Source organism: Babylonia areolata, chromosome 30 (genome assembly GCF_041734735.1).
Source record: "Babylonia areolata isolate BAREFJ2019XMU chromosome 30, ASM4173473v1, whole genome shotgun sequence".
Lineage (NCBI taxonomy): Eukaryota > Metazoa > Mollusca > Gastropoda > Neogastropoda > Buccinidae > Babylonia > Babylonia areolata.
Window position 1 is genome coordinate 471,132 of NC_134905.1, and position 27,834 is coordinate 498,965.

A 27,834-nucleotide genomic window follows, 5' to 3' on the forward strand; every position below is an offset into this window, starting at 1 on the left:
AGAGAGAGTAAACAGTCATAAATCATGACTCGTTTTTTTTCCCTGTTTGATGTATGAATATCCTGCAAGTCTGGAAGCTTTTCGGCACGGAGTTGAAGCTAGAATGGTCGTGGAGACTTCAGAATCATGCAGGACATACTGTACACTTGATCGTGTTACCAGTCGCTGGCTTCCTTCAAACATTAGAGCTTTTATTGGTTTAAACAAATCTGTATTCAGAAAACATGTCACACATGTACACACATAATACACAGCGGAGCAACAACAAGCTAACAGCTTATATCGTGCTGTGGAATGTGATGAGTTGTTTTCGTTACTTTTCGTTTGACGGCTGGTAAATGGTAGACAACGGCAGTTATGTGGACATCCCATTGCGTGTTAATGATGAGTCATCGGAGTCGGTGTTTCCTTTTGGAACAGTTATTGAGGAATTAATCATTTCGGCTCCGTGACACACGCCCCCACAGTGCCGTCTCTCCACTCACCCTCTCCTCCCCTCCCCTCACCCTCTCCTCCCCTCCCCTGTGTGTGTGTGTGTGTGTGCACGTGCGCGCGTGTGTGTGCTTGTTCATGTCTTATGTTCGAAGACTGTACAGTGTGTGTGTGTGTGTGTGTGTGCTTGCTCATCTCATCTATTCAAAAAACCAGACAGTATGTATGTGTGCGTGCACGCGTGTGTGTCTGTGCGTGCGTGCGTGCATGTCCTTGTGTGTGCGTGCGCACTCATCTCCTGTTTGGAAAGACCCGAACAGGGGAATCAGGAAGAGTTTGGAGCACAGAGCCTGTGTGAGTGAAGGCAGTGGAGGGGGGGGGGGGGGGGGGGGGTAGGGAGGGGTGTGCTGTGTGTGTGTGAAATAGTGGAGAGGAGAGAGAGAGAGAGAGAGACGGGGGAGGAGAGGGGTGGGGGGTTTGGCGCACAACTCCACACTGTTGGAACCTTTTTTTTCTTCTTTTTTTTCCTCTCCTTTTTTTTTTCTCTCCTTTTTCCCCCCTTTTTTTTCCCAGTGGTGTGGCCGGGGTACACCCACTCGGAGGCCTCTCACCACTCCCCTCCCCTCCCCCTCCCCAACCCCCCACCCCGCGCCCTGCTTTCAAATTGATCAATATGTTTATCACGTGTTTGGTCTTGTGCCAGACAGTCCCCCCCTCATCTCCCTCCCCCTTCCCCTCACCTCCACGCCACACACACACACACACACACTCTCTCTCTCTCTCTCTGTCTCCCTCGCTCTCTCTCCCTCTCTCTCTCTCGCTGTCTCTCCCTCGCTCTCTCTCCCTCTTTCTCTCTCACTCTCTCTCTCTCTCTCTCTCTCTCTCTCTCACACACACACGCGCGCGCGCGCGCATGCACACACACACACACACACACACACACACACTCCCACTCCCACCTTCCTTCACCATTGACCCCACTGCAGAATATGGAATGATGAAATACATGCCAGTCAGCAGAGAGGGGAGGAGGTGGGGCGGAGGGGGGTGGTGGGGGTGTGGGGTCGGCGGAGTGGGAATATGAGAGGGTGGGAAGTGGCGGGGTGGGGGGGGGGGATGGTTGGGAGGGGATTGGCGGGGGGGTGGGGGGTAGCTGAACTCCACAGCGTGTCTCTCTCAGCTGAAGCGTGCGTGCATGTGTACTGAGTTGTTGTGCATGTGAATAAGAGTACAGGTGGTGGGGAAAGGGGGAGGGGGGTGGGGGGGTGGGGGGGGGCAGGTGTCGATCGAGAAGTGGGGGAACAGTAAAAAAAAATCCAAACAAACAACAACAGCAACAACAACAACAAAAACCACCCTCAAATGTCGTGTCTGTCGGATTGATGTCTCTGATCTGGCAGAAGACCCAGTTAGGATCAACATCGAGGAAAGGAGAGGCTTTTGTGTTGTTGTTTTTGTTTGGTTGGTTTTTGGTGTTTCTTGTTGTCGTTTTTTTTCTTTGGGGGGGGGGGGGGGGGGGGGGGGGGTTGTCCACCAGACCACGACAATTACTCCGGTGGAGTGCATCCACCCCCCTCCCTTCCCCCTACCTCACCCCCTCCTATCTCCCACCCCTCCTCTCGCTGTGTTGTGTCATCCTGAGTTGTGTGAGTGGGGTGGGGAGGGGGGAGGTGTCTTGTTTGTTTAGATGTGCGTGTAAACGATGGTAAAATTGCGCGTGTGTGTGTGCACGCGCGCGTCCCGAACCAGATGTTTGTGTTTATTTCCTGTTGTCGTTTACAACAAACGGGAAGTATTGTTACGTGGCCGATAAGCGTGGCTTAAGCCATGTAATGTTTTTGTTTATTGATCCATTTTCTTCTTCTTCTTCTTCTTCATTTTTGTTATGTGTTGTTGCTGTACTTGTAGTTTTACTACTTCCGTGCACAGAACGGTTATTCAGCTCTGAAATAGCACCTTTGCGGTCGACCGGGCTATAAATAAGTAACATGATTTGATTTGTGCATACCACGGTGAAGGCATCTTCCTCTCCCACCCCCCCACCCCCAGCCCCATCCCCCCTCTCTCTTCCACAACAACCTGTCTCACAGCCAACAGTGATTTGAATCCTCCACATTTGGCTCGTCTAACACCCCCACACCCCCAACCCTCTTAACTCCACTCCCCTTTCTTTGTACTGGTAGTGATGTACGTTTTACAGCAGTGTGTGTGTTTGTGCGCGTATGTGTGTGTGTTTGTGTGTGTAGAAGTTATAGGAATCTATGTACGAAAGAGAGAGTGTGTGTCTGTGTGTAGAAGTAGTAAGAATCTGTGAACGAGAGAGAGAGAGTGTGTGTGAGTGTGTGCAGAAGTAGTAGGAATCTATGAACGAGAGAGAGAGTGTGTGAGTGTGTGCAGAAGTAATATGAATCTATGAACGAGAGATAGTGTGTGTGTAGAAGTAGTAGGAATCTATGAACGAGAGATAGTGTGTGTGTGTGTGTGTAGAAGTAGTAGGAATCTATGAACGAGAGATAGTGTGTGTGTGTGTGTGTAGAAGTAGTAGGAATCAATGAACGAAAGATTGTGTGTAGAAGTAGAAGGAATCTATGAACGAGAGATTGTGTGTGTAGAAGTAGTAGGAATCTATGAACGAGAGATTGTGTGTGTAGAAGTAGTAGGAATCTATGAACGAGAGATAGTGTGTGTGTAGAAGTAGTAGGAATCTATGAACGAGAGATAGTGTGTGTGTAGAAGTAGTAGGAATCTATGAACAAAAGATATTGTGTGTGTGTGTAGAAGTAGTAGGAATCTATGAACGAAAGATTGTGTGTGTGTAGAAGTAGTAGGAATCAATGAACGAAAGATAGTGTCTGTGTAGAAGTAGTAGGAATCTATGAACGAAAGATTGTGTGTGTGTAGAAGTAGTAGGAATCAATGAACGAAAGATAGTGTCTGTGTAGAAGTAGTAGGAATCAATGAACGAAAGATAGTGTGTGTGTAGAAGTAGTAGGAATCTATGAACGAACCAGAAAACAAAAACAAAACAAAAAAGAGTCGGGGCTGTATATTCTTTCTTCTCTTCCATAAGTCCTCCGCCAGTCCGCCTTCCCCTCTCCCCGCCCCCCCATTCCTCCCTCCCACCCCCACCCCCACCATTCCAGCGGCCTCAGGAGTGTGTGACGTCACGCAGACTCACGGCTGGCATGCTCTGCATCTTGGACGCACACACACCACACAGTCGCGTGACCTCGATAATAATAAAACCCCGCGCGCGCGCGCGAGCGCGCCGACCACTTTTTTTTCTTTTTTTCTCCTAAACCTCACCCCCTTCCTCCTCTACCACCCCCTTCATCTTTCCCCCACCCCCCTCCATCTTCCCTCCCCTCTCCACCACCACCACCTCCCTCGAGAACCTTTCTTTGCAATGGATGGTGTGGTGGTGGAGGTGGAGGCACGCGCACCCACAGACGTAAAACAAACTTGGGCGCGATCGGCTTCTGTTGTAGCTCTGTGGCTTGGCGGTGTGAGGTTTAGTTGGCTGGTTGCCAACTACAGTGTGTGTGTGTGTGCGTGCGTGCGTGCGTGTGACTGTGTGTGTGTGTGTGGTTTCTTTTACACGGGGACTGAACTGGGAATTGTCGGACGATTTTTTTTCTTCTTCTTCTTTTCTTTTCTTTTCTGTCACCGCCCCCCCCCCCTCTATTCTTTTTGCATGAGCGTGGTGCAGGGCGGAGTAGGGAGTCTTCTTGTCCCGTAAGAGTGCTGCTATTTTCGACCTGCAAGGTCAAGGTCGTCGGTGTTAATGAATATGCATGAGACGAGAGCTGAAAGGACGGAAGGAAGATGGCGTTTCACCTGTCTTTCTGCGTGTGTGTGTGTGCGTGTGTGTGTGTTAGTGGAGGAGGAGGGGGAGAGGGCCTCTCGGTGGCTGCCAAGCAACTTTTTATTATTATTATTTTATTTTATTTTTTAACATGAATATTTTTCGGTGCTGATTGTTGTTGACAGTTTGCCGCTCGTGTCTAGGTGTGTATGAGTGCGTTTGTGTGTGGTGGGTGTGTCTGTCTGTGTGTCTGTATAAAAGTGATGTGTTTATGTAAATTGTTTGTGCTTGTGTGTGTATTGAGTGCGTGTGTGTGTGTACGTGAGAGAGAGAGAGAGAGAGTATGAATGTGTGTGTGGTGATCACACGTTCAGTGTTTAGACAGGTGTTTTGTGGGTGAGGTTTACCTGGCAGGGAGGGGGGGGGGGGGGTGGCATTGGGAAAGGGGGAGGAAGCGAGCTGGAAACCGCATTGCAAAGGATGGTGCTGCCGAAGTTTATAACGCATGCCCTTCCACCCTTGCCCGCGCGCGCACACACACACTACACACAGACACACACACACACACTACACACGCTCACTCGCACACACACACACACACACACACACACACACACACACACACACACACACACACACACACACACACACACACACTGCACACGCTCACTCGCACGCACACACACTCACACACATACACGTATACGCACACGGTCTCGGTCTCTCTCTCTCTCTCTCTCTCTCTCTCTCTCTCTCTCTCTCACACACCTATAGAAGACCATCTACAGGAAGAAATGCAAAAAACAAAAAGTAGGAAAAAAAAAAGGCGTGACGCTGGTGGTTGCAGACATTAGTGGGTACATGGTAAAATTTATTTCATGTACCTAAACTCCAAAGCAATCACGCTCTTCCAGAGGGAAGGTATTAAAAAAAAAGAACGGAGGAAGTGGAGGGGTAGGGGGTTGGGGTTGTGCCATTAGACGCTGTGTGTGTGTGTGTGTGCCTCTCTCTGACCTCCTCCCACCTCACCCCATCCCCCACCCCCACCTCTCTCTCCCTCTGTCTCACTCTCAAGGCAGCGAGTATCGATTTGTGTGTGGGAGTGGCTGCTAGGAGTAGGACATGGGGGGGAGGATGGGGAGGGGGTTGTGAAGCTGAGTTGGCCATTGAATTCTACCACCCTCCCACTCCCCAACAACCCTCACCCCTCATTTCTCTGTCCTGTCCTTCCCTCAGACCACCCACACACACCCCTCCGCTCCCCCCCCCCCCCTCTCCCCAAACACTCCCACCACCCAACCGTTGCTGTTCTGCCTGCACTCCCCCCCCCCCCCCCCCCCCCCCCCCACGTTCATGGCTGGAGAGAAGGGAAGGGGGGTAATCAAAGGGTTGTATGATCTCCCTTATTTCTTCGTGAAGCGCTGTCCTTTTCCCTGTGTGCTGTCGGAAGATGAACCAACTACACGCACTGTTCGCTCACTCGTCGGCTTGCGTTCGCGCATGTCTGTACACAAACACACGCACGCGTGCATACATACGCACACACATTGTCACACCACACACACGCACACACACACACACACACACACGCACGCACGCACGCACACACTCACACACTCACGCACGCACGCACACACACACACACACACACACACACACACACACACTCTCACTCTCTCTCTCACGCACGCACACACACACACACACACACACACACACACACACACACACACACACACACACAATCAAACTCGCACGCGCACGGTCGGTACACATGCAGAAACACTTTTGCTGTCACGGATTCATACATGTGCATGTATGCAGTCACACCAGTGTCTGTGATTGATGTCCTGTCTGCCTGCCCGGCTGTCGGTCTGTCAGTCGGTCTGGACACCAGACAAGGGAATTTCTTTCAAAGAGGGATCGAAGGGAATTTTGTTCAAAGAGGGATCGATCATGTTTGTGTGTGTGTGTGTTTCTTTGTACTGATGACTTCAGGGTAGAGGGGCAGGTGTTTGCAACGTTGATGTTTCAAAGGTGATTGTCATTGTGTGACTAATTTCAGTTATGGTGTTGTGTTGCTTCTAATCTGTTACTGTGCTTGTGTCTGTGTCTGTGTTTTTTGTTTTTGGTTGTTGTTTTTTTGTTTGTTTGTTTGTTTTTTAAACCAATTGCAGTGAACTTTATACAGTGGGAAAATAAATTGTTGAGGTAGTGGAGAGGGGTTTGGGGAAGGGTTGTGATGTGGGGAGAGATAGGAGGGGCGGTATGTATGCGTCATTCCGGATGACTTGTGTTCTCTGGGCAACTTGACATGGGGTGGTTGATGCCAGGTGATGTTCATCATCACATGGTATTGATCAGTTGTGTCTGCAGGGTGGGAACATGGTGATAATGATCATGTAACCTTCGCAGTCAGCAGGGCTACAAACAATGACCTGAGTGAAGGCTGTGTTGTGATGATGATGGCGATGATGATAATGGTGCTGATTAATGCAGCATTTGTTAGGGCAGCAGCTGGGTACAGCAGTGCCGTGTGTTCTGTGCTGTATTATCATCATTACTGTTGTTGCCCCGCCCTGCCAACCAGGCTGTCAGAATGGAAACGACTGAATGTGATTTATTGTTCCGTTTAAGCTGAAGCAGGCTTATAGACCTGGGATTTTAATGTATGTGCTGCCATGTACAGAGTAAACCAGTAAGAGGAAGATAGAGCTCTGAAACAAGCACATGTACATCATTGCCAAGGGCCCATTGGAATGTTCAGAGTCGGGTATATTGCTCATGTGTATGGCGAAGGAAGAACGTTTGTGAAAAGAGACAATTGTGCTAACAGTCAGGCGTGTGTGTGTGTGATGTCTGTGTGGTTTGTATGTGGTATGACATGTGTGTGTGTGTGTGATGTCTGTGTGGTTTGTAATTGTATGTGGCCTGTGTATGTGTCATTGTGTGTGTGTTTGTGACATCTGTGTGCTTTGTATGTGTGTGTGTTTGTGACATCTGTGTGTGTGTATGACATGGGTGTGTGGTGTGTGTGATATCCATGTGGTTTCTGTGTCTGTCTAAAATCCACATGTGTGTGTGTGTGTGTGTGCAGCCAACAACCACGAAGCGATGGAGATGGACGGAGACGTGGAGATCCCTTCCAGCAAAGCTACAGTACTGAGGGGCCATGAGTCTGAGGTCTTCATCTGTGCCTGGAACCCTGCCAACGACCTCCTGGCCTCGGGGTGAGCATGGCCACACCTGGCCCACCTGTCACACGTCTGCCTGGGGAGTGAGAGGGTCAGAGAACGTGGTATCGAATCCCGCATAATTGATGGCTGCAGTAGCCGAGCGGTTAAAGCGTTGGACTTTCAATCTGAGGGTTCGAATATCGGTAGCGGCACCTGGTGGGTAAAGGGTGGAGATTTTTTCCGATCTCCCAGGTCAGCATATGTTTAGACCTGCTTGTACCTGAACCCCCTTCGTGTGTATACCCAAGCAGAAGATCAGATACGCATGTTAAAGGTCCTGTAATCCATGTCTGTGTTCAGTAAGTTGTGGAAACAAGAACATACCCAGCATGCACAGCCCCGAAAACTGTCATATACACAAAGGCCCACTCATGTACTTATGAGTGAATGTGGGAGTTGTAGCCCACGAACAAAGAAGAAGAAGCCCACACTCGGCAGAATTTTCTCCAGCATGCTTCAGGGTGATCATGTTCGGTGCTGTCTGAGTGGTAACACATCCTCCTTGGAAGCTAGCCTCAGGGTGACCATGGCTGAGTGGTAATAGATCCTCCTTGGAAGCTAGCCTCAGGGTGACCATGTTCAGTGCTGACTGAGTGGTAACACATCCTTCTTGGAAGCTAGCTTCAGGGTGACCATGGCTTAGTGGTAACACATCCTCCTTAGAAGCTAGCCTCAGGGTGACCATGTTCAGTGCTGACTGTGGTAACACATCCTCCTTAGAAGCTAGCCTCAGGGTGACCATGTTCAGTGCTGACTGAGTGGTAACACATCCTCCTTAGAAGCTAGCCTCAGGGTGACCATGTTCAGTGCTGACTGAGTGGTAACACATCCTTGGAAGCTAGCTTCAGGGTGACCATGGTTGAGTGGTAACACATCCTTCTTGGAAGCTAGCCTCAGGGTGACCGTGGCTGAGTGGTAACATGTCTGCCTAGGAGCTGAGAGAATCTGAGAGTGTCGGGATCGAATCCCACTTTTCAGAATTTTCAGAATGAACATGTTAGCCGAGTGGTAACACATCCACCTTTAAAGTGAGGGAAACTGAGGGTATGGGATCGAAACTCTCACTTTCCTGAGTGTTTTCCAGCAGGCCTCAGAGTGACCATGGTTGGTGCTGGCGTAATGGTAACATGTCCGCCTGGGAACTATGAGAATCTGAGAGTGGCGGGATCAAACCCCACCTTTGGCGGAATTTTCTCCAGCAGACCTCGGGGTGACCATGTTTGGTGCTTGGGGGGGGGGGGGGGGGGGGGGTTAGTGGTAACGTGTCTACATGGAAACGAGAGTTTTTGGGGGAGTTTTTTTAGTGTGGGATCAAATGGCATCACTGGCCGTGATGGACACATGGAGTGGAGTGGCTCCATTCTGCCTGGACAGCTGGTCCGGGGTGCTTGTCCTTCAGGCTCAGCCAGCCAGGTGACAAACTACGCAGCAAGCGCTGACTTGGTGCGTGTTAAAGATAACCCACCATTACCAGCCGCCGTGGCGAAGTGGTTAGCGTCGCGGACTGACGGCTGGGAGGACGCGGGTTCGAATCCCAGCGGAGGTGGGTTTTTCGGCCCGTGGCCGGCTCCTACCCAGAGTTGAGTGTGCTGTGGGCTTAAATGGGGAGACTGGGACCACACAGTCGAGTGTCATCCACTTCACGGATGCGTCTTTGGGTGTGTTGCTCTAATTACTTGACCAACACTGCAAGTGTCTGTATCTCTCGGGCCTGGTTAACGCCGGGATATCATTATGACAGGAAGCGTAGAGTACAGCCTTGTCACGCAGTCCCAAACCAAAATGGACCTCCATAGCAACATCGTCATCATCATCGTCATCCTCCTCCTCCTTCATCGTCATCAATATAAACAAAATAGTCTCAAAGTCTGTGGCCTTTCATGCCCTGCTCTCATGGTGACCTCAGTTTCGATACCCCTCCACTTCTGTGCTTGGGGTGAGTCCTGTCAATGTCGTCAGTATCGGCGGATTCGTCGGGGGCTGTTGTTTGAGGGACGTGGTGGCGGTCTCCATTCTGGGAGGGACGCTCACTCAGTCTGGCTCCGCGACTAAGCCATTATTGTCGTTAGTAGGGGGCTTAGTAGGTGGTGTCCTAAGTACGTAAAATCAGAACAGGCACCACTGAACACCACCGAAGTGACTCAGCAGCAGTGCAGGGTCTCCTCTGGTGTGTGGCCTCCAGGCGACCTAACATCGATGGTTCCCTGTGGACTGCCGACGCTGGAACTGCGACGGACGAACCCGGGTGTGGCCGTGTATGGGGGAATCTAAATGAGCGGCGTGGGAGTAATGCCACTGAAACGGTGCTGATGATGGGGCAGCAAAAAAAAAAAAAAAAAAAGATAACCCACCGCAGACAGCGATGTTCCCAGCTAGACTTGTAGAAAAATCGCTTCTTTTTTTGTTTTTTGCGATGGGTGAACAGGTGTAAACGCAGATGAGGAGTAGAAATGGAATTGTTGGCACTGCTAAACTCACAGACATGCAGTGCACTGCCGACACTTTGAAACAGGTGCTGGGAGGAATTTTGTTGGCAGTTGTTCAGGTTATTTTTTTTGTTTGTTTGTTTTCAGCCACGCTCAGCCTTCGATCAGTGTGTGTTTTTGAGAGTGACTGAGGATGGAAAGGGAGAGAGAGAGGATGGAAAGGGAGAGAGAGAGGATGGAAAGGGAGAGAGTGAGTGAGGATGGAAAGGGAGAGTGAGGATGGAAAGGGAGAGAGAGAGTGAGGATGGAAAGGGAGAGTGAGGATGGAAAGGGAGAGAGTGAGTGAGGATGGAAAGGGAGAGAGTGAGGATGGAAAGGAAGAGAGAGAGGATGGAAAGGGAGAGAGAGTGAGGATGGAAAGGGAGAGAGTGAGTGAGGATGGAAAGGGAGAGTGAGGATGGAAAGGGAGAGAGTGAGTGAGGATGGAAAGGGAGAGAGAGAGTGAGGATGGAAAGGGAGAGAGAGAGGATGGAAAGGGAGAGAGAGAGGATGGAAAGGGAGAGAGAGTGAGGATGGAAAGGGAGAGTGAGAGAGTGAGGATGGAAAGGGAGAGAGAGAGGATGGAAAGGGAGAGAGTGAGGATGGAAAGGGAGAGAGAGAGAGTGAGGATGGAAAGGGAGAGTGAGGATGGAAAGGGAGAGAGAGTGAGGATGGAAAGGGAGAGAGGATGGAAAGGGAGAGAGTGAGTGAGGATGGAAAGGGAGAGTGAGGATGGAAAGGAAGAGAGAGAGGATGGAAAGGGAGAGAGAGTGAGGATGGAAAGGGAGAGAGTGAGTGAGGATGGAAAGGGAGAGTGAGGATGGAAAGGGAGAGAGTGAGTGAGGATGGAAAGGGAGAGAGAGAGTGAGGATGGAAAGGGAGAGAGAGAGGATGGAAAGGGAGAGAGAGAGGATGGAAAGGGAGAGAGAGTGAGGATGGAAAGGGAGAGAGAGAGAGTGAGGATGGAAAGGGAGAGAGAGAGGATGGAAAGGAAGAGAGTGAGGATGGAAAGGGAGAGAGAGAGAGTGAGGATGGAAAGGGAGAGTGAGGATGGAAAGGGAGAGAGAGTGAGGATGGAAAGGGAGAGAGGATGGAAAGGGAGAGAGAGAGAGAGGATGGAAAGGGAGAGAGAGAGAGGGAGGATGGAAAGGGAGAGAGTGAGGATGGAAAGGGAGAGAGAGTGAGGGAGGATGGAAAGGGAGAGAGAGAGAGTGAGGATGGAAAGGGAGAGAGTGAGGATGGAAAGGGAGAGAGAGAGAGAGGATGGAAAGGGAGAGAGTGAGGATGGAAAGGGAGAGTGAGTGAGGATGGAAAGGGAGAGTGAGGGAGGATGGAAAGGGGGAGAGAGAAAGAGGATGGAAAGGGAGAGAGAGTGAGGGAGGATGGAAAGGGAGTGAGTGAGGATGGAAAGGGAGAGTGAGGGAGGATGGAAAGGGGGAGAGAGAAAGAGGATGGAAAGGGAGAGAGTGAAGATGGAAAGGGAGAGAGAGTGAGGGAGGATGGAAAGGGAGAAAGTGAAGATGGAAAGGGAGAGTGAGTGAGGATGGAAAGGGAGAGAGTGAAGATGGAAAGGGAGAGAGTGAGGATGGAAAGGGAGAGTGAGTGAGGATGGAAAGGGAGAGTGAGTGAGGATGGAAAGGGAGAGTGAGTGAGGATGGAAAGGGAGAGAGAGAGAGGATGGAAAGGGAGAGAGGAGGAGGGGGCAGGCGGATGGAAGGTTGATGATGGTGTGCTGTCTGTGGGTTGGGTGGTAACAGTATGCCATGGGTTGGTAACAGTATGCCATGGGGTGGTAACAGTATGCCATGGGGTGGTAACAGTATGCCATGGGGTGGTAACAGTACACTGTGCTTTGGTAACTGTACACTGTGGGTTGGTAACAGGGTTGGTAACAGTATTTCTTGATAATGATATGTTGAATGTGGATTGATAACAATGTCCTGTTTGTTGGTTGATGATGATGTACCATCACTGGGTTAACGATGTACTGCCTGTGAGCTGATACTATGATAACGATGTCGTGTACAGTGATGTACTGTCTGTTACTGTGATAACGATGAACTGTACAGTGATGTACTGTCTGTTACTGTGATAACGACACACAGTACAGTGATGTACTGAGTGTTACTGTGATAATGATGAACTGTACAATGATGTACTGTCTGTTACTGTGATAACGATGAACTGTACAGTGATGTACTGTCTGTTACTGTGATAACGACACACAGTACAGTGATGTACTGAGTGTTACTGTGATAATGATGAACTGTACAGTGATGTACTGTCTGTTACTGTGATAATGATGAACTGTACAGTGATGTACTGTCTGTTACTGTGATAACGATGAACTGTACAGTGATGTACTGTCTGTTACTGTGATAATGATGAACTGTACAGTGATGTACTGTCTGTTACTGTGATAATGATGAACTGTACAGTGATGTACTGTGATAACGATGAACTGTACAGTGATGTACTGAATGTTACTGTGATAATGATGAACTGTACAGTGATGTACTGTCTGTTACTGTGATAACGATGCACAGTACAGTGATGTACTGAGTGTTACTGTGATAACGATGAACTGTACAGTGATGTACTGAATGTTACTGTGATAACGATGAACTGTCAGTGAGCTGATAACAATGCACTGTCAGTGAGCTGATAACGATGCACTGTCAGTGAGCTGATAACGATGAACTGTACAGTGATGTACTGAGTGTTACTGTGATAACGATGAACTGTCAGTGAGCTGATAACGATGAACTGTACAGTGATGTACTGAGTGTTACTGTGATAACGATGCACTGTCAGTGAGCTGATAACGATGAACTGTACAGTGATGTACTGAGTGTTACTGTGATAACAATGCACTGTCAGTGAGCTGATAACGATGCACTGTCAGTGAGCTGATAACGACGCACAGTACAGTGATGTACTGAATGTTACTGTGATAACGATGAACTGTCAGTGAGCTGATAACGATGCACTGTCTGTCATTGTGACAACGAAGCTCTCTGTGTGGGGGGCAGGTCGGGAGATTCCACAGCACGGATATGGAACATGTCTGACTCTGGCGGCAACGGAGGTCAGCTGGTGGGCAATGCCAACCAACTGGTGCTGAGGCACTGCATCCAGAAAGGGGGAACTGAGGTGCCCAGCAACAAGGATGTCACCTCCCTTGACTGGAACGTGAGTTGCTCGGGCACAGGGGGCTGTGGGGAGGGGAGTGGTTGGGGGGGGGGGGGGGGGGGGGGGGGGCGTCCAGGGTGTTCGGATAAGCACAGTAACAAGACTGCTCTCTTTTTTTCTTTTCTTTTTTTTTTTTTTTTTTTTTGGAACGTGAGTCGCTTGGGCACATAGGACTGCGGAAAGATAGGTGCGTGCGGGGTGAGGTTCCAGTGTTTTCAGGTGATGGTAGTGTGTGTGGGGTGAGGTTCCAGTGTTTTTAGATGATGGTAGTGCGTGTGGGGTGAGGTTCCAGTGTTTTCAGGGACTGTGGAAAGGGGGGCATGGAGACTGTGTGACTGTGAGAGAGGAGGGGGGGGGGGACATGATCACTCTGGTACATGGGACTGTGGAAAGGGGGGCATGGAGACTGTGTGACTGTGAGAGAGAGGGGGGGGGGACATGATCACTCAGGTACATGGGACTGTGGAAAGGGGGGCATGGAGACTGTGTGACTGTGAGAGAGGAGGGGGGGGGGGACATGATCACTCAGGTACATGGGACTGTGGAAAGGGGGGCATGGAGACTGTGACTGTGAGAGAGGAAGGGGGGGGGGGGGGGGACATGATCACTCAGGTACATGGGACTGTGGAAAGGGGGGCATGGAGACGGTGTGACTGTGATGTGACTGTGAGAGGTTCTTACGATATACAATTCTGGTGTGTGTGTTTCAGTGTGATGGCACCATGCTGGCCACAGGTTCTTACGATGGATACGCACGAATATGGGGCACAGATGGTGAGTAGTGGGATTCTGAGGGTTGGGAGGGGGTGGGGGGGCGGAGGGGGTGTGCGGCTGAAAGAGTGTGTGTCTGTTCACATTTGTAAGGTGTAAGGTACGAATACTGTTGCTTGATATCCTCCATTCCCCAAAAGACATGAAAGAATTACAACAACAAAAAAATGTTGTAAGGAAGAGTGTGCCTGTGAGAGAGAAAGAGAGTGTGTGTGTGTGTGTGTGTGTGTGTGTAAGCATGGGTGTGTTCGGAGAAAGAGAGTGCATATGAGAGAGTTCTAGTGTTTTCCTAATGACTGAAAATGTTTCCATTCTGTAAAGCTTAATGAGTGCTTACATGTATGTGGGGTTTTGAATGTCATGCTGTGGTGTGTGTGGTGTTGTTCCTGGGCATTGTACCTCTAACGCTGACCTCCCTTCAATCAAGAGTCTGGTGTTCTAGGTCGGCTGACCAACACACTAGGGCAGCATAAGGGCCCCATCTTTGCCTTGAAGTGGAACAAACGTGGAAATTACATCCTCAGTGCTGGAGTGGACAAGGTGAGCAGTGGTAACTGTCAGAGCTGTGTGTGTCGTCATGTCTGTTCATGGTCGTGTGAGAACTGAACTTGTTCTGCCCAACACTTCATCCCCAGAGATGCTAACTGTTACCATTTTGCTGTATGTTGTTACACAACTTCCAAATTGTTCCAATGAGTTCATTTTCGACCACATAGTATGGTCACATGGTCATGCTTTTCTGTCGTGACATGACCCAGATGCTGTAGACTTTTTGATCTTGAGGACAGGGCAGTCACTACTAACCTTGGTCTCGCATGATGCACGGCTAATGGAGTGCGTGTTTACATTGAAACAGCATTGAGTGGACCATCTGCCCGTCTGCTGAAGTGGCTGGGAGTGCCAGTGTTCCTACCTAATTCAAAATGTTCCTACCCAACTTCCTGATTGTTCTTACAAACACTTGACAGAGGTTGGCATCTCTGCATACCTACCTACTGCACCTCCCTAGGACCAGCACTACACGAGACCACTGCAGTGAAAAGTAGGGTTGTTCACTTAAACGGCGAAAATTGATGGAGAATCGTTGATTTAATCCCTCCCCCCCCTGTGAATGGGAGAAAAGTCCGGGAGATACACCTGATGATATGTGCGGTGGTTGTGTTGTGCTTTCAGACGACCATTATCTGGGACTCCAACACTGGGTGCTGTACACAGCAGTTTGCTTTCCATTCAGGTCAGGGACGTTTTCTTTTTCCATTTAAAAAAAAAATTTTTTTTGTATGACTGTTTTCTTTCTTGACCCCTGCCAAGTAGGCAGCCATTCTCCGTTTCCCGGGGTGTGCATGCTGGGTATGTTCTGGTTTCCATAACCCACGGAACATGGACATGGATTACAGGATCTTTAACGTGCGTATTTGATATACACATGAAAGGGGTTCAGGCGCCAGCAGGTCTGGCGAGGGATGTTCTGTCTGATGGGGGCTGCAGATGACCTCATTTATATCGCGCTTGTTAAGTAAATCAGTAAATGAATAAATAGATTCAGAAGCAAAACAAAAGGAAAAACTTTTTCTGTGTTTGTGACTGTATCAACATAATGCCAGCAGTATTGTGGTATGTACGTGTGTGCATGTGTTTGTATACTTGTTCATGTGTATGTATATGTGTGTATGTATGTTTGTATACTTGTGTATGTACATGTGTGTGTGTGTGTTTGTATCATGTGTATGTACATGTGTGTGTGTCTGTGTATACTTGTGCTTGTGTATGTATGCGTGTGTGTATGTTTGTGTGTACTTGTGCATGTGTATGTATACTTATGTGTGTGTGTGTGTGTGTGTCCCACAGCCCCAGCCCTAGACGTGGATTGGCAGAACAACAACAGCTTTGCGTCGTGCTCGACGGATCAGTGTATACATGTGTGTCGTCTGGGCGTGGAGAGGCCCATCAAAACCTTCCAGGGACACACGGTGAGAACACTGTGCTCACACACTGGATGGGGTCGGTTTTTTGTCGTGTGTGTGTGTATGTAGGGACTTTGTTGTAGTGTGCGTGTGTGTACATGCGCACACTCGTGTGTGGGGGGGGGGGGGGGGGGGGGGCATTTATTGCAGTGTATGTGTGTACATGGGCACACGTGGGGGGGGGGCATTTATTGTAGTGTGTGTACATGTGCACACTTGTGGGGGGGTGCATTTATTGTAGTGTGTGTGTACATGTGCACACTCGTGGGGGGTGGGGGGGGGGGGGCATTTATTGTAGTGTGTGTACATGCTTGCACTCATGGGTGTCGGGAGGGGGGGGTGTTTGTGTAGAGCATTTATTGTAGTGTATGTGTGTGTACATGCGCACACTTGTGTGTGTGTGTGTGTAGGGCATTTATTGTAGTATGTGTGTACATATGTGCACTTGTGTGTGTGTGTGTGTGGAGCATTTATTGTAGTGTATGAGTGTGTACATGCGCACACTTGTGTGTGTGTGAGTAGGGCATTTATTGTAGTATGTGTGTACATGTGTGCACTTTGTGTGTGTGGAGCATTTATTGTAGTGTATGAGTGTGTACATGCGCACACTTGTGTGTGTGTGTGTGTGTGTGTAGGGCATTTATTGTAGTATGTGTGTACATGTGTGCACTTTGTGTGTGTGGAGCATTTATTGTAGTGTATGAGTGTGTACATGTGCACACTTGTGTGTGTGTCTGTGTGTGTAGGGCATTTATTGTAGTATGTGTGTACATGTGTGCACTTGTGTGTGTGTGTGTGTGTGTGGAGCATTTATTGTTGTGTGTGTGTGTGTGTGTATGTGTATACAATCATATCCCCACTTTGTAGTATTGTCTTGGTGTACAGTATAGGTACATGTACAGGGGTTGTTTTTTCATGTACAGATGTATGTTGTTATGAACTACTGTGTATGTACTGTTTCATGTGATGTGCTTAGAGCCAATTATATTGCCAGTTTGCACCATATAAGTACTACCTATTATTATTATTATCTGCTGTGAGTCTTAAGTAATGGGATGCCTTCTTCCACATAGTATCAATCAAAGTTTCAAACTTCCCCTGTCTTCATCATGGCTTTCATGCTCAATAAATTGTAACATACACTCCACAAAGAAAGTGCTCTTAGTGCCATACAGTGTACCATGTCAAACTGATGCAAACCAGGCCTATCGCTTTGCTCCACTTGGCCAAAGTTTAGTGGCAACTTAGTAATAAGATGCCTCGCAATGAAGTAAATTTCACCCAACTGGGAATATAACTCCCCTTTTTTTTGGTAATCTCCCCTAGGGTTTTTTCTTTCTTTGATTTTGCCTCTGGAATTACTACTGTTAGATGATGACATTATGTAAACTACAAAAGTTGATCCAAATTATATTATGCTCACCGTCAAAAAAAGAAGTTATATTGGTGAATTTACAGTAGTGTTTCAGATTAAAAAATAGTGTTGTTCCGTAGCATTTCTTGAAATACGTGTTATTTTTATTTTATTTGTTTGAATAGATAAAGCTGCCATGTTTTATTACTTTCATGTCCGTGTTTTGCTTTTTGGAATTTTTTTTTTATTCAGCTTGATTAACATATTTTACTCTTGGGCTTTTTAGTTCAACCTTTGTCACAGTGTGTGTGGTGTGGTGTGCGTGTGTGTGTTACAGAACGAAGTGAACGCCATAAAGTGGGATCCACAGGGAAATCTCCTGGCTTCGTGTTCAGACGACATGACTTTGAAGGTGAGGGTCACTTGAAGGTCAGGGTCATTTTGCGTTACCATGGAGACCTACTCACCAGGGTTTCCACAGTCATGGACATTCAGGAAGAGTCGTGAGGAAAAAAATGCAGGCAGGTTAATCCGATTCCATTGTTTGAAGTTGCTGTCAAAGAGGGCGCTGCATGTGAAAATGGAAGGGAGGTAATATACTAAGGGAGGCTACTAGTGACTGCTACTTTTCAGTTTCTCCTCTTGAGCAGAATGGCATCTTGCAGAGGAATCAGATCCCTTCTGAGGTCTGCAGCAGTGTGTCACAGGATAGTGTGGGAAGGGGAGGGGGTGATTGTCAAAATTATTATTATTATCACGTTTTATTATCATCTTGTTATCGTTGGGTTACGTTGCTTGTCAGGCATCTGCTTAACAGATGTGTTGTAGCATATATGGGTTTGTACAAACGCTGTGATGCCTCCTTGAGTAACTGAAGGGAACTGTCATCATCATTGTTATTAGTATTGTCATTGTTGTTCACACTTTGACTTGTACTATGATTAGTTTTCACACATTCTCCATAATTATTATTATCACCATTGTCAAAAGGATTACTCACATAGCTGTTGTCTCCCCGCACCTCGGCCTATCCCCGTGCCAACAACAGTGATAGTATTATGATATATAACATTTCCAAGGCAGAAGTTGCAGCTTAACAGAATCGTAAAAACTGCCACCAAGATTACCGGGGCTGATCTACCTTCTCTAGAAGACATATATTTTTAGCGGCTACTCAGAAAAGCAAAATCAGTCATCCAAGACGAATCACATCCAGTTTTGGGGATTTTTGAGATGCTCCCCTCTGGTCGACGGTACAGAAGTATAAGGACGAAAACCAATCTGTTGCCAATAGCTTTTTCCCCAAAGCAGTCAATGCCCTGTCTTTCGAACAAAACCAGTATGATAAATAGAATTGTGCAATCAACAACCATCTACCTGATTGTGCAATCAACAACCATCTACCTGAAGATCTGGTCATCATCACCATCCATATGTGATATATATGCGGCTTCTGTTCAAACGTGTGTGTGTGAGAGAGACTGTGTGTGCATATGTGTGTGTGTGTGCAGTACGTGCATGTGTGAGTATGTACAAGTTTTTATATTGATATGCACTTGTATGTATCTTAATTTCTACTGTATCTGTTTGTGTATAATTTTAAATTTTGTGTTCGTTCGTACCTTGTTATGTACAATCCCCCCCCCCCCCCCCCCCCCCCCAATATTCCTTGTGACCCCGGTACACTTGGTAATAAAGACATATTCTATTCTATATTCTATCTATTCTATATGCATTTTTATTTATTCTATTATTATTAAATGATTATTATAGTTGTTATATGGCTGTGGTGCAGATTTGGAGCAAGAGGTGTGAAATGTGTTTGACTACACAGGCCCACAGCATTGATATTATGATGATATACATTATTATCATTATTACATTATTCTAACGACATGGTTGTGGGGCAGATCTGGAGCATGAGCCGTGACACGTGTGTCCACGACCTTCAGGCCCACAGCATTGATATTATGATGATATACATTATTATCATTATTACATTATTCTAACGACATGGTTGTGGGGCAGATCTGGAGCATGAGCCGTGACACGTGTGTCCACGACCTTCAGGCCCACAGCATTGATATTATGATGATATACATTATTATCCTGACTACATTATTCTAACGACATGGTTGTGGGGCAGATCTGGAGCATGAGCCGTGACACGTGTGTCCACGACCTTCAGGCCCACAGCAAAGAGATCTACACCATCAAGTGGAGTCCCACAGGGACTGGAACCAACAACCCCAACGCCTCCCTCATCCTGGCCAGGTGGGTACCGCTCTCTGCCGGGGGGAAGGAGAAGAACCTGTATTACTCATTTTTGTCACAACTGATTTCTCTGTGAAATCAGGGCTGCTGGCAAGGGAGAATGTGTCGCTACACTGACAGCGTCGCCCTTTGTTTTTTTTTCTGCATGCAGTTTTATTTGTTTTCCTATCGAAGTGGAGTTTTCTGCAGAATTTTGCCAGAGACACCCCTTTGTTGCCATGGGTACTTTTACGTGCACTAAGTGCATGCTGCATACAGGACCTCGGTTTATCATCACATCCAGATGACTGGCGTCCTGACAACCACTCAAGGTCTAGTTGATGGGGAGAAAATACTGGCGACTGTGGGGTTCAAATCATTGCGTCAGATTCTCTCGATGCCAAGGCAGACGCTCAGTTTGATTTTGCAGTCAGACTTGGGAGAAGGGGTGAGGGTGGGGTTTTGACACACACCCTCAGGGACTGTAATGGCTGGTGAGCATCTTAACCACCTTTACTAGGCCCAGACTGGAACACAGACCCTCAGGGACTGTCATGGCTGGTGAGCATCTTAACCACTGTGCTACCTTTACTAGGCCCAGACTGGAACATTGGGTGTGATGTTTTCCTGTTTTCAGCGCATCGTTTGACTCGACGGTGCGACTGTGGGAGGTGGAGCGAGGGGTGTGTCTGCACACGCTGACCAAGCACCAGGAGCCGGTGTACAGCGTGGCCTTCAGCCCTGACGGAAAGTACCTGGCCAGCGGCTCCTTCGACAAGTGTGTCCACATCTGGAACGTTCAGGTCAGTGCACACCCCTCTGTCTGTCTGTCTGTCTCTCTGTCTTGTCTGTCTATTTCATTCTCTCTATTTCTTGAATCTTTCTATGTCATTCTCTCTACCGCTCTATCTCTCTTTGTATTTATCTCTTTTTCATTCTCTGTCTTATTCTATCTCTGTCCTCTTTTTCTCTCTATCTTTTGAATCTGTCTCTCTCTCTCGCTTAGGTCTGTCTGATAGTGTTACTGATCTGCCTTTGGCTGTCAAACTTTGTGACTCAAGGTCTCTCTCTCTCTCTCTCTCTCTCTCTCTCTCCATTTATTTGTGTGTGTTTGTAAACATTTATATTGAATAGTGAGTAAACGTGTGTTTGTTTTGTGTGTGTTCAGATATTTTATGTGGTGTGTGTATGTGTGAATATTTGCATATGTGTGTAAATGTTCTTGTTGCATTTGCGTAAGTATTTGTTGTTTGTGTGCGTAAATCTTTACTTTGCATGTGTGTAATAGTAAATATTTGTGCTGTGTCTGACTGACTGTGTTTTGTCTGTGGGTGTAAATATTTATGTTCTGTACACATCTTTTAATTTCCAGTGTAGCATGTGTGTGTGAATTTTTACTTCGCTTGCATGTGTAAATGTACATGTGTTTTTGTAAATATGCTGTGTGTATGTAAATAAATAATCTTGTCTGTGTAAATATTTATGTTGTGTGCGTGTAAATTTTATGGTGTAGGTATAAATATTCATGGTGTGTGTGTGGATATTTGTGGTGTATGAATATTTGTGGTGTGTGTGTGTGTGAATATTTATGGTGTGTGCATTTGTGAATATTTATGGTGTGTGGGTGTGTGTGTGTGTGTAAATATTTATCGCATGTGTGTGTGTGTGTGAATATTTATGGTGTGTGTGTGTGTGTGCGTGAATATTTATGGCATGTGTATGTGTGAATATTTATGGTGTGTGTGTGTGAATATTTATGGTGTGTGAATATTTGTGGTGTGTATGTTTGAATATTCATGGTGTGTGTGTGTGAATATTTATGGTGTGTGCATGTGAGAATATTTAAGGTGTGTGCATGTGAGAATATTTAAGGTGTGTGTATGTGTCAATACGTGTGTGCATGTGTGCAGACGGGATCTTTAGTCCACAGCTACAAAGGAACGGGGGGCATTTTTGAGGTGTGCTGGAACCACAGAGGGGACAAAGTGGGAGCCAGTGCCTCAGATGGTTCGGTAAGACTCTGTGTGTGTGTGTGTGTGTGTGGCTGGCTGTATGTGTGTGTGTGTGTGTGTGTGTGTGTGTGGCTGGCTGTATGTGTGTGTGTGTGTGTGGCTGGCTGTATGTGTGTGTGTGTGTGTGTGTGTGTGGCTGGCTGTATGTGTGTGTGTGTGTGGCTGGCTGTCTGTGTGTGTGTGTGTGTGGCTGGCTGTATGTGTGTGTGTGTGTGTGTGTGGCTGTATGTGTGTGTGTGTGTGTGTGTGGCTGGCTGTATGTGTGTGTGTGTGTGGCTGGCTGTATGTGTGTGTGTGTGTGTGTGTGTGTGTGGCTGGCTGTCTGTGTGTGTGTGTGTGTGTGTGTGGCTGGCTGTGTGTGTGTGTGTGTGTGTGTGGCTGTATGTATGTGTGTGTGTGTGCATGAGTGTGTCTGTGCGTGTTTGTAATATTATTGTATGTGTTGTTTCTATGTGTGTGTTTGCCTGTCATACCGTCATCTGTATGTTTATGTGTGAGAGACTGTACGTGTGTGTCTGCAAAGTTGTGTTGTGCAAAGTTGTGTTTTGCAATGTTCATATTGTATTAAATGGTGGCCTGCCCCATTTCCCCCAACACTAACCACCACAGTGTTGTTGTCGTTGTAGTTCATCAGTTTCGGGTGGTGATGTCAGCCCCCACAACTGAACAGGCTTGTTGTGTTGCAGGTGTTTGTGCTAGACCTCCGGAAGTAGAGAACCGCTGGGCCAATCTCTCCCACCCTCCCTCCCTGCCTTACGTCAGGTACTGCAGCTGCTGAGCCCCTCCCTTCCCCCTGACACCCCCCACGCCCCCACCCCCCACGCCCACTGACACCTGGGACGTGGGGAAGAAGACTCACCTCATTGGGCAATGGGGACGCCTGTTGGGCGATGGATTGTGCAGCTGTCGGACGTTTCACAGGACACACACTATGGGGACGCTTTAGTATCTCTGGAAGAGAAACTGCCGACACGTTTGCTGGTTTGAAAGAAAAAAGAAAAAACAAACAATCGGCAACAAATTCACCCGACAACAGACCATGTCTCGTCGTCCCCAGTAGAGTGCCAGTGGGTCTGACATAGGATTGGACAGGTCCGGCGCCCGGGGTGAAGCGTCGGTGAATGCGTCGCGTGTTTGTGGTCAGCAGGCCGACTGATCTTCAGCGTGGTGATCGTGTGGTTGTTGACATGACGTGTGTTCTTGCTATGTGTGATTGTGTTATGATGTGTGATCAGTGCTATGACGTGTGTTCTTGCTATGTGTGATTGTGTTATGATGTGTGATCAGTGCTGTGACGTATGTTCTTGCTATGATGTGTGATTGTGTTATGATGTGTGATCAGTGCTGTGACGTATGTTCTTGCTAGGATGTGTGATTGTGTTATGATGTGTGATCAGTGCTATGACGTGTGTTCTTGCTATGATTTGTGGTTGTTGCTATGACGTATGTTCTTGCTATGATGTGTGATTGTGTCATGATGTGTGATCAGTGCTGTGACGTGTGTTCTTGCTATGATGTGTGGTTGTGCTACAACTTGTGCTTGTGCTACAATGTGCATTCTTGCTATGTGTGCTTGTGCTATGATGTGTGATTGTGTTATGACATGTGTTCTTGCTATGATGTGTGATTTTGCTATGATGTGTCATTGTGCTATGGTGTATAGTTGTGCTATGATGTGTGATTGTGCTTATGATGTGAGATTGTGTTATGATGTGAGATTGTGCTATGACGTATGATCGTGCTATAACGTATGATTGTTGCTGTAATGAGTGAAAGTTGCTATGAAGTGTGGCTGAGATGAGTGAAAGTTGCTATGAAGTGTGGTTGTGCTATGATGAGTGAAAGTTGCTATGAAGTGTGGTTGTGATGAGTGAAAGTTGCTATGAAGTGTGGCTGTGATGAGTGAAAGTTGCTATGAAGTGTGGCTGTGATGAGTGAAAGTTGCTATGAAGTGTGGTTGTGCTATGTCATGTGATTATTGCTGTGAAGTGAGTGACGTTGCCTCCGTGCACTATGGGACGTGTGTCGGAGGAACTGGGTTTTCTTTTTTTGGAACAGGGGACTTTGGTTGTCGTTGGGCTGAAGGCCATAATGGATAGGGTATGGTGGTTTTTGTTTGTTTTTCTAATCTTTATTTTCATGGGTTTTTTTTTTTAAAGAATTCAAATGAGCGAAGCAAAAAAACCTGGCATTTCAAGTTATTATTATTATGAGCATTTACACTTAATCTTGAAAATAAGCCTGAGGCATTTACAAGTAGAGCACATGTGAAATATCAAAAAGAAAAAAAATTGAACACAATATACCAAACACCATCAAAAATTAATCATCAGGGGGGCTCCTAAGCATAGTGTCAGAAGAAGAGCGGAGTTGGCGTGAGGGTATCAGGTATGTAAGGATGAATGAGATCAGAAAGATACTGTGGACCAGAAGCCTCAATGGACTTGAAACAAAGAGAGACGACTTTGTAAATAATTCTTTCTTGTACTGGGAGCCAGTGTAAAGCATGAAGGAGAGGAGAGACGTGATCAAATTTAGAGGAACGAAAGACAAGACGAGCAGCATAGTTGTGGACTTTCTGAAGCCCAGCAATGAGGTAGCTGGGTGAACCAACCAGCAGGGAATTACAATGATCCAGGCGGGACAGCACCAAGACACACAGAGGAGAGCACTGGTTGCATCTTCAGTCAGGAGATGATGAATGGATGCAATTCTGCGAATTTCAAAGTAACACAGTTTGCATATAATTATTTGCAACATGCTGCTGATAGGAAAGAGACTGGTTGAGTATGATATGCCAAAGAATCGATAGACAGATAGAAAATGTGAAAAAACTTAGCCGTATGAAGTGCACAGGAACAGGTGTCGAGATGGTTGCCGGAAAAAGAGGGCGCTAGTCAGCAGGACAAAGGGGAGGTTATCGGCCGTAGTACTTTAGTTTTCTCCACATAGGTGGATAGTAGTTTGCACAGGACAGGAATGTCAGACCCCTGCCGGAGTCTGCACTAGTTGGGTCACGGTAAGTATGTGTAATTAAAACCAAGATTACGGAGGAAGAAGAAAGGAATGTCGGTGCCACTGAGGGAGGAAGAGAGACTGAGTGGCACAGTCTTTGTGGGGTGATCAGCAGGATTTCACTTTCATCCTCATTTAATTTTACCTTGTTTTCAGTTGAGGTTCTTGTTCATCAGCATGGACAGTGCAGAAATACGACTCTGATGAAGGCAAGACACTTCTATTGAAGGGTGCGAAAGAGAATAGATGTTTTACGTGTATAAACATTGTCACCTGTTCTGTTCTCAATTCGCTGGGCAATATTTGCCTGTACGTGTGTATATATTGTATCAGCAGAACATAATTCAGAACAAATTCGATGAGAGATGGAAAAACAAGAGTGGATTGCAGAAACAACCAAAACAGTGCTGACGATGTTGCTTTAATGTTTAAAAAAAAAAAAAATCTTCCAAAGTCTGATGAATTGACGTTAAACTTTGGAAATGTCTTAACATCAAGCAAACTTTTCACAGCGCCAATAAGTTTGTTTAGCATTAGAACTTTCCCAAAGTCAAACAAATTGGTGTTAGACTTTGGAAGTGTCTTAACATTAAGCCAAGTTAGCGTTGCTAAGATCGATTGAATACAACCACGGGTGGGTTATACAAGTGAACTTAACAGCGTTAACTTTATTATCTTTAAGAATGTTCCCAACTCCATGGTAAAGTCTATATACTAAGTTAACTCTAAGCAAACTCGTGCAGCTTGCCCTGGGCCCAATAGAGGAAGAGAAATATGTAGATGATATCTTTGGGAAAAGAACAAGTTGCACTGTGTGTGGACTGTTGATTGACAGTGAGAGGAACGTACCCTGTGGAGGGAAGAGGAATGAAACACACGGAGACCCCACTGTCAACCCTGGCTTCATATCTTGTGTCGTGTCATGTGGTCAGTATGTGATGCGTCATTGTCATGTGGTCACTGCCTTGGTCTGGTGGGTGTGTCACTGTCATGTGGTAATTGTGTCACTGTCATGTGGACACTGCAGTGTGTCATTGGTAAGTTGTATCAGTATCTTGGTCACTGTGGTGTGTCATTGTCTTGTGGCCGCTGTGTCTTGGTCATGTGGATACTGCAGTGTGTCATTGTTAAGTTTTTATCAGTATCTTGGTCACTGGTGTGTCATTGTCTTGTGGCCACTGTGTCTTGGTCTTGTGGTCACTGTGGTGTGTCATTGTCATGCGGTCACTGCCATGGTAGTGTGGAAACTGTCATGTGGTCAGTGTCACATTGTCATGTGGTCACTGGCATTGCTATGTGGTCTGTTGTGTCGTCATATTGGTCACTGTCACACTGCTGTCCTGTGGTTGCTGTTTGTATCGTCGTCACTGTTGTGTCATGCTATCGTTACCATGTGGTCACTGTTGTGTCATTGCCATGTGGTCATTGTCACACCACTGTCAAGTGGCTGCTCTAGCGTCATTGTCAGTGTTGTCGTTGTCATGTGGTGTCATTGTCATGGTGTCAGTGTTGTCATGTGGTGTCATCGTCGTGGTGTCAGTGCTGTGTCATTGTCATGGTGCAAGTGTGATGTGGTATTCTGTCAGGCAGCTAAAAGTCACCGTGTCGGGCTGGCAGCGGGTGGCGCCAATGATCTCAGTTGGGTGTGCGAAATTGTTCTTGTGTGTGAGGAGGAGTTGTTCTTGTGTGTGAGTTGTTGTTCTCGTGTGCATGGAGAGAAAGTGAGGCTGTCTGGAATACAGATCTCTAAACGGTGAGCGAGTGATTGTTTTGGACCCGAGACAGCTTTGATTTGTTGGATTTGGGGTTTGTTGTTTGTTTTGTTTTTTGTTTCTGAGAGGTTTTTTTCTGTTTGTGCACTGTTTTTATATGGTGTCTTTTGAAGGGGCGAAGTTATAGAACAGCATAAACCTGTCTTTTTCTTTAATCTCAAAAGGTGAATGTGGCTTCTGTAGTTTTGAAAGTGATGAAAATGGGATTGTGGGTTAACTGATTACGCATTTCTTGTATTCACACACAAGGGTATATGTGCTCTTTTGGTTTTCTTATCCCCGAGTACCTACATTGGTACGTGTACTCTTGGTTTTCTTGTCCCTGGGTACACATGCACCTGTATTCACACGCAGGGGTATATGTGCTCTTTTGGTTTTCTTATCCCCGAGTACCCACGTTGGTACATGTACTCTTGATTTTCTTGTCCCTGGGTACACATGCACATGCACCTGTATTCACACGCAGGGGTACATGTGCTCTTTTGGTTTTCCTGTCCTGTGTACCCATGCACTTGCATTGTTCAATTTATTTCACTTTGAGAAGCGTTGCCAGAGCAAATGTTTGTTCCATCTCTCTCCATTGGACAGTCCTGTTCTCTCCCTGCACCATATGGGTGGGGTGGGGGTATTCTATCCCCGCACTGCTGTTGAGTCACTTTGACAGTGTTTAGTAGTACCTGTTCTGATTTAACATACTTAGGACACCACCTGCTAAGCCCCCTACTGACGACAACGGCTTGGTCGCGGAGCCATTCTGAGTGAGCGTCCTCCCCCGAGTGGGTTCCCTCTTGTATTTGCAAAGCCACTCTGTGTAATCAAACTATTAATGTTAGAACATGTGGTAAAACAGCATGCAGTAACAATTATCTGCTGCATATCAGCATTGATGTATGGAGTACATGTATGGAGTAAAATCATTATCATTGTCTCTGCCAAGGTCAGCCATTCACACCTTGGGAACATAGGCTGTTATCGTTTTTGACCCTATCAAGTGGCTGTTTAGTGTACCAGCGCTATAAACAAAGAGGAAAACGAGAAGATGGTGCGTCAGGGTTGTCCCCCTCACCCACCCCCTGTCCTCTTTTCAAACATGTTTGTCCCACACCGCCACAGGCATTCTAAACCTGGCATGTGAGGTAGGTGTCTTTTCTTGTGTGTGTGTGTGTGTTTGTTATGCCGCTGGATACCTCAGACGAATTGAGCAATGAATGTTGTCTACAAGTGATGTGAGTAAGGAAGGATTCCAGCCTCTATGGGTTTTTGTTTTGAAGTTGTATTTTTATAATGATGTAAATTCATTTTAAAGAGGCAGAATGGAAATCGATTCAGAATGTAGTGTATTATGTCTGATTGAAAGTGTCATTTTGATTGTCTTGATCATTGTGAATAATTTGGAAATAATAAAAAAAAAAGATGATTCAGCATGTGGAATTGTTGGTGATGGGTGTATGTGTGGTAACACTCAATTCTGCTGTGCATGCATCTAAATTCTGTCAGAGTTATACTGCCAAACCCCTCCATTCCAAGTCAAGCAGCCAGTCCTTCCAGAAAGAAAAAGCTGGC

At 46.8% G+C, this 27,834-nt stretch overlaps 1 protein-coding gene across 1 annotated transcript in view; it reads left to right on the forward strand.

Annotated features, from left to right (window-relative positions):
- LOC143275682 (F-box-like/WD repeat-containing protein TBL1XR1) overlaps positions 1–27,692 on the forward strand; it is a 42,468-nt gene extending 14,776 nt beyond the window's left edge. The window contains exons 5-15 of the mRNA XM_076579974.1: positions 7,335–7,467; positions 12,971–13,130; positions 13,841–13,904; positions 14,344–14,441; positions 15,075–15,135; positions 15,750–15,871; positions 17,557–17,631; positions 19,366–19,493; positions 20,110–20,275; positions 21,383–21,484; positions 22,171–27,692. Coding sequence (XP_076436089.1) covers positions 7,335–7,467; positions 12,971–13,130; positions 13,841–13,904; positions 14,344–14,441; positions 15,075–15,135; positions 15,750–15,871; positions 17,557–17,631; positions 19,366–19,493; positions 20,110–20,275; positions 21,383–21,484; positions 22,171–22,197 — 1,136 coding nt within the window. The 3' untranslated portion in view covers positions 22,198–27,692. The remainder of the gene's footprint in view (positions 1–7,334; positions 7,468–12,970; positions 13,131–13,840; positions 13,905–14,343; positions 14,442–15,074; positions 15,136–15,749; positions 15,872–17,556; positions 17,632–19,365; positions 19,494–20,109; positions 20,276–21,382; positions 21,485–22,170) is intronic.
- The last annotated feature ends 142 nt before the right edge of the window (positions 27,693–27,834 follow it).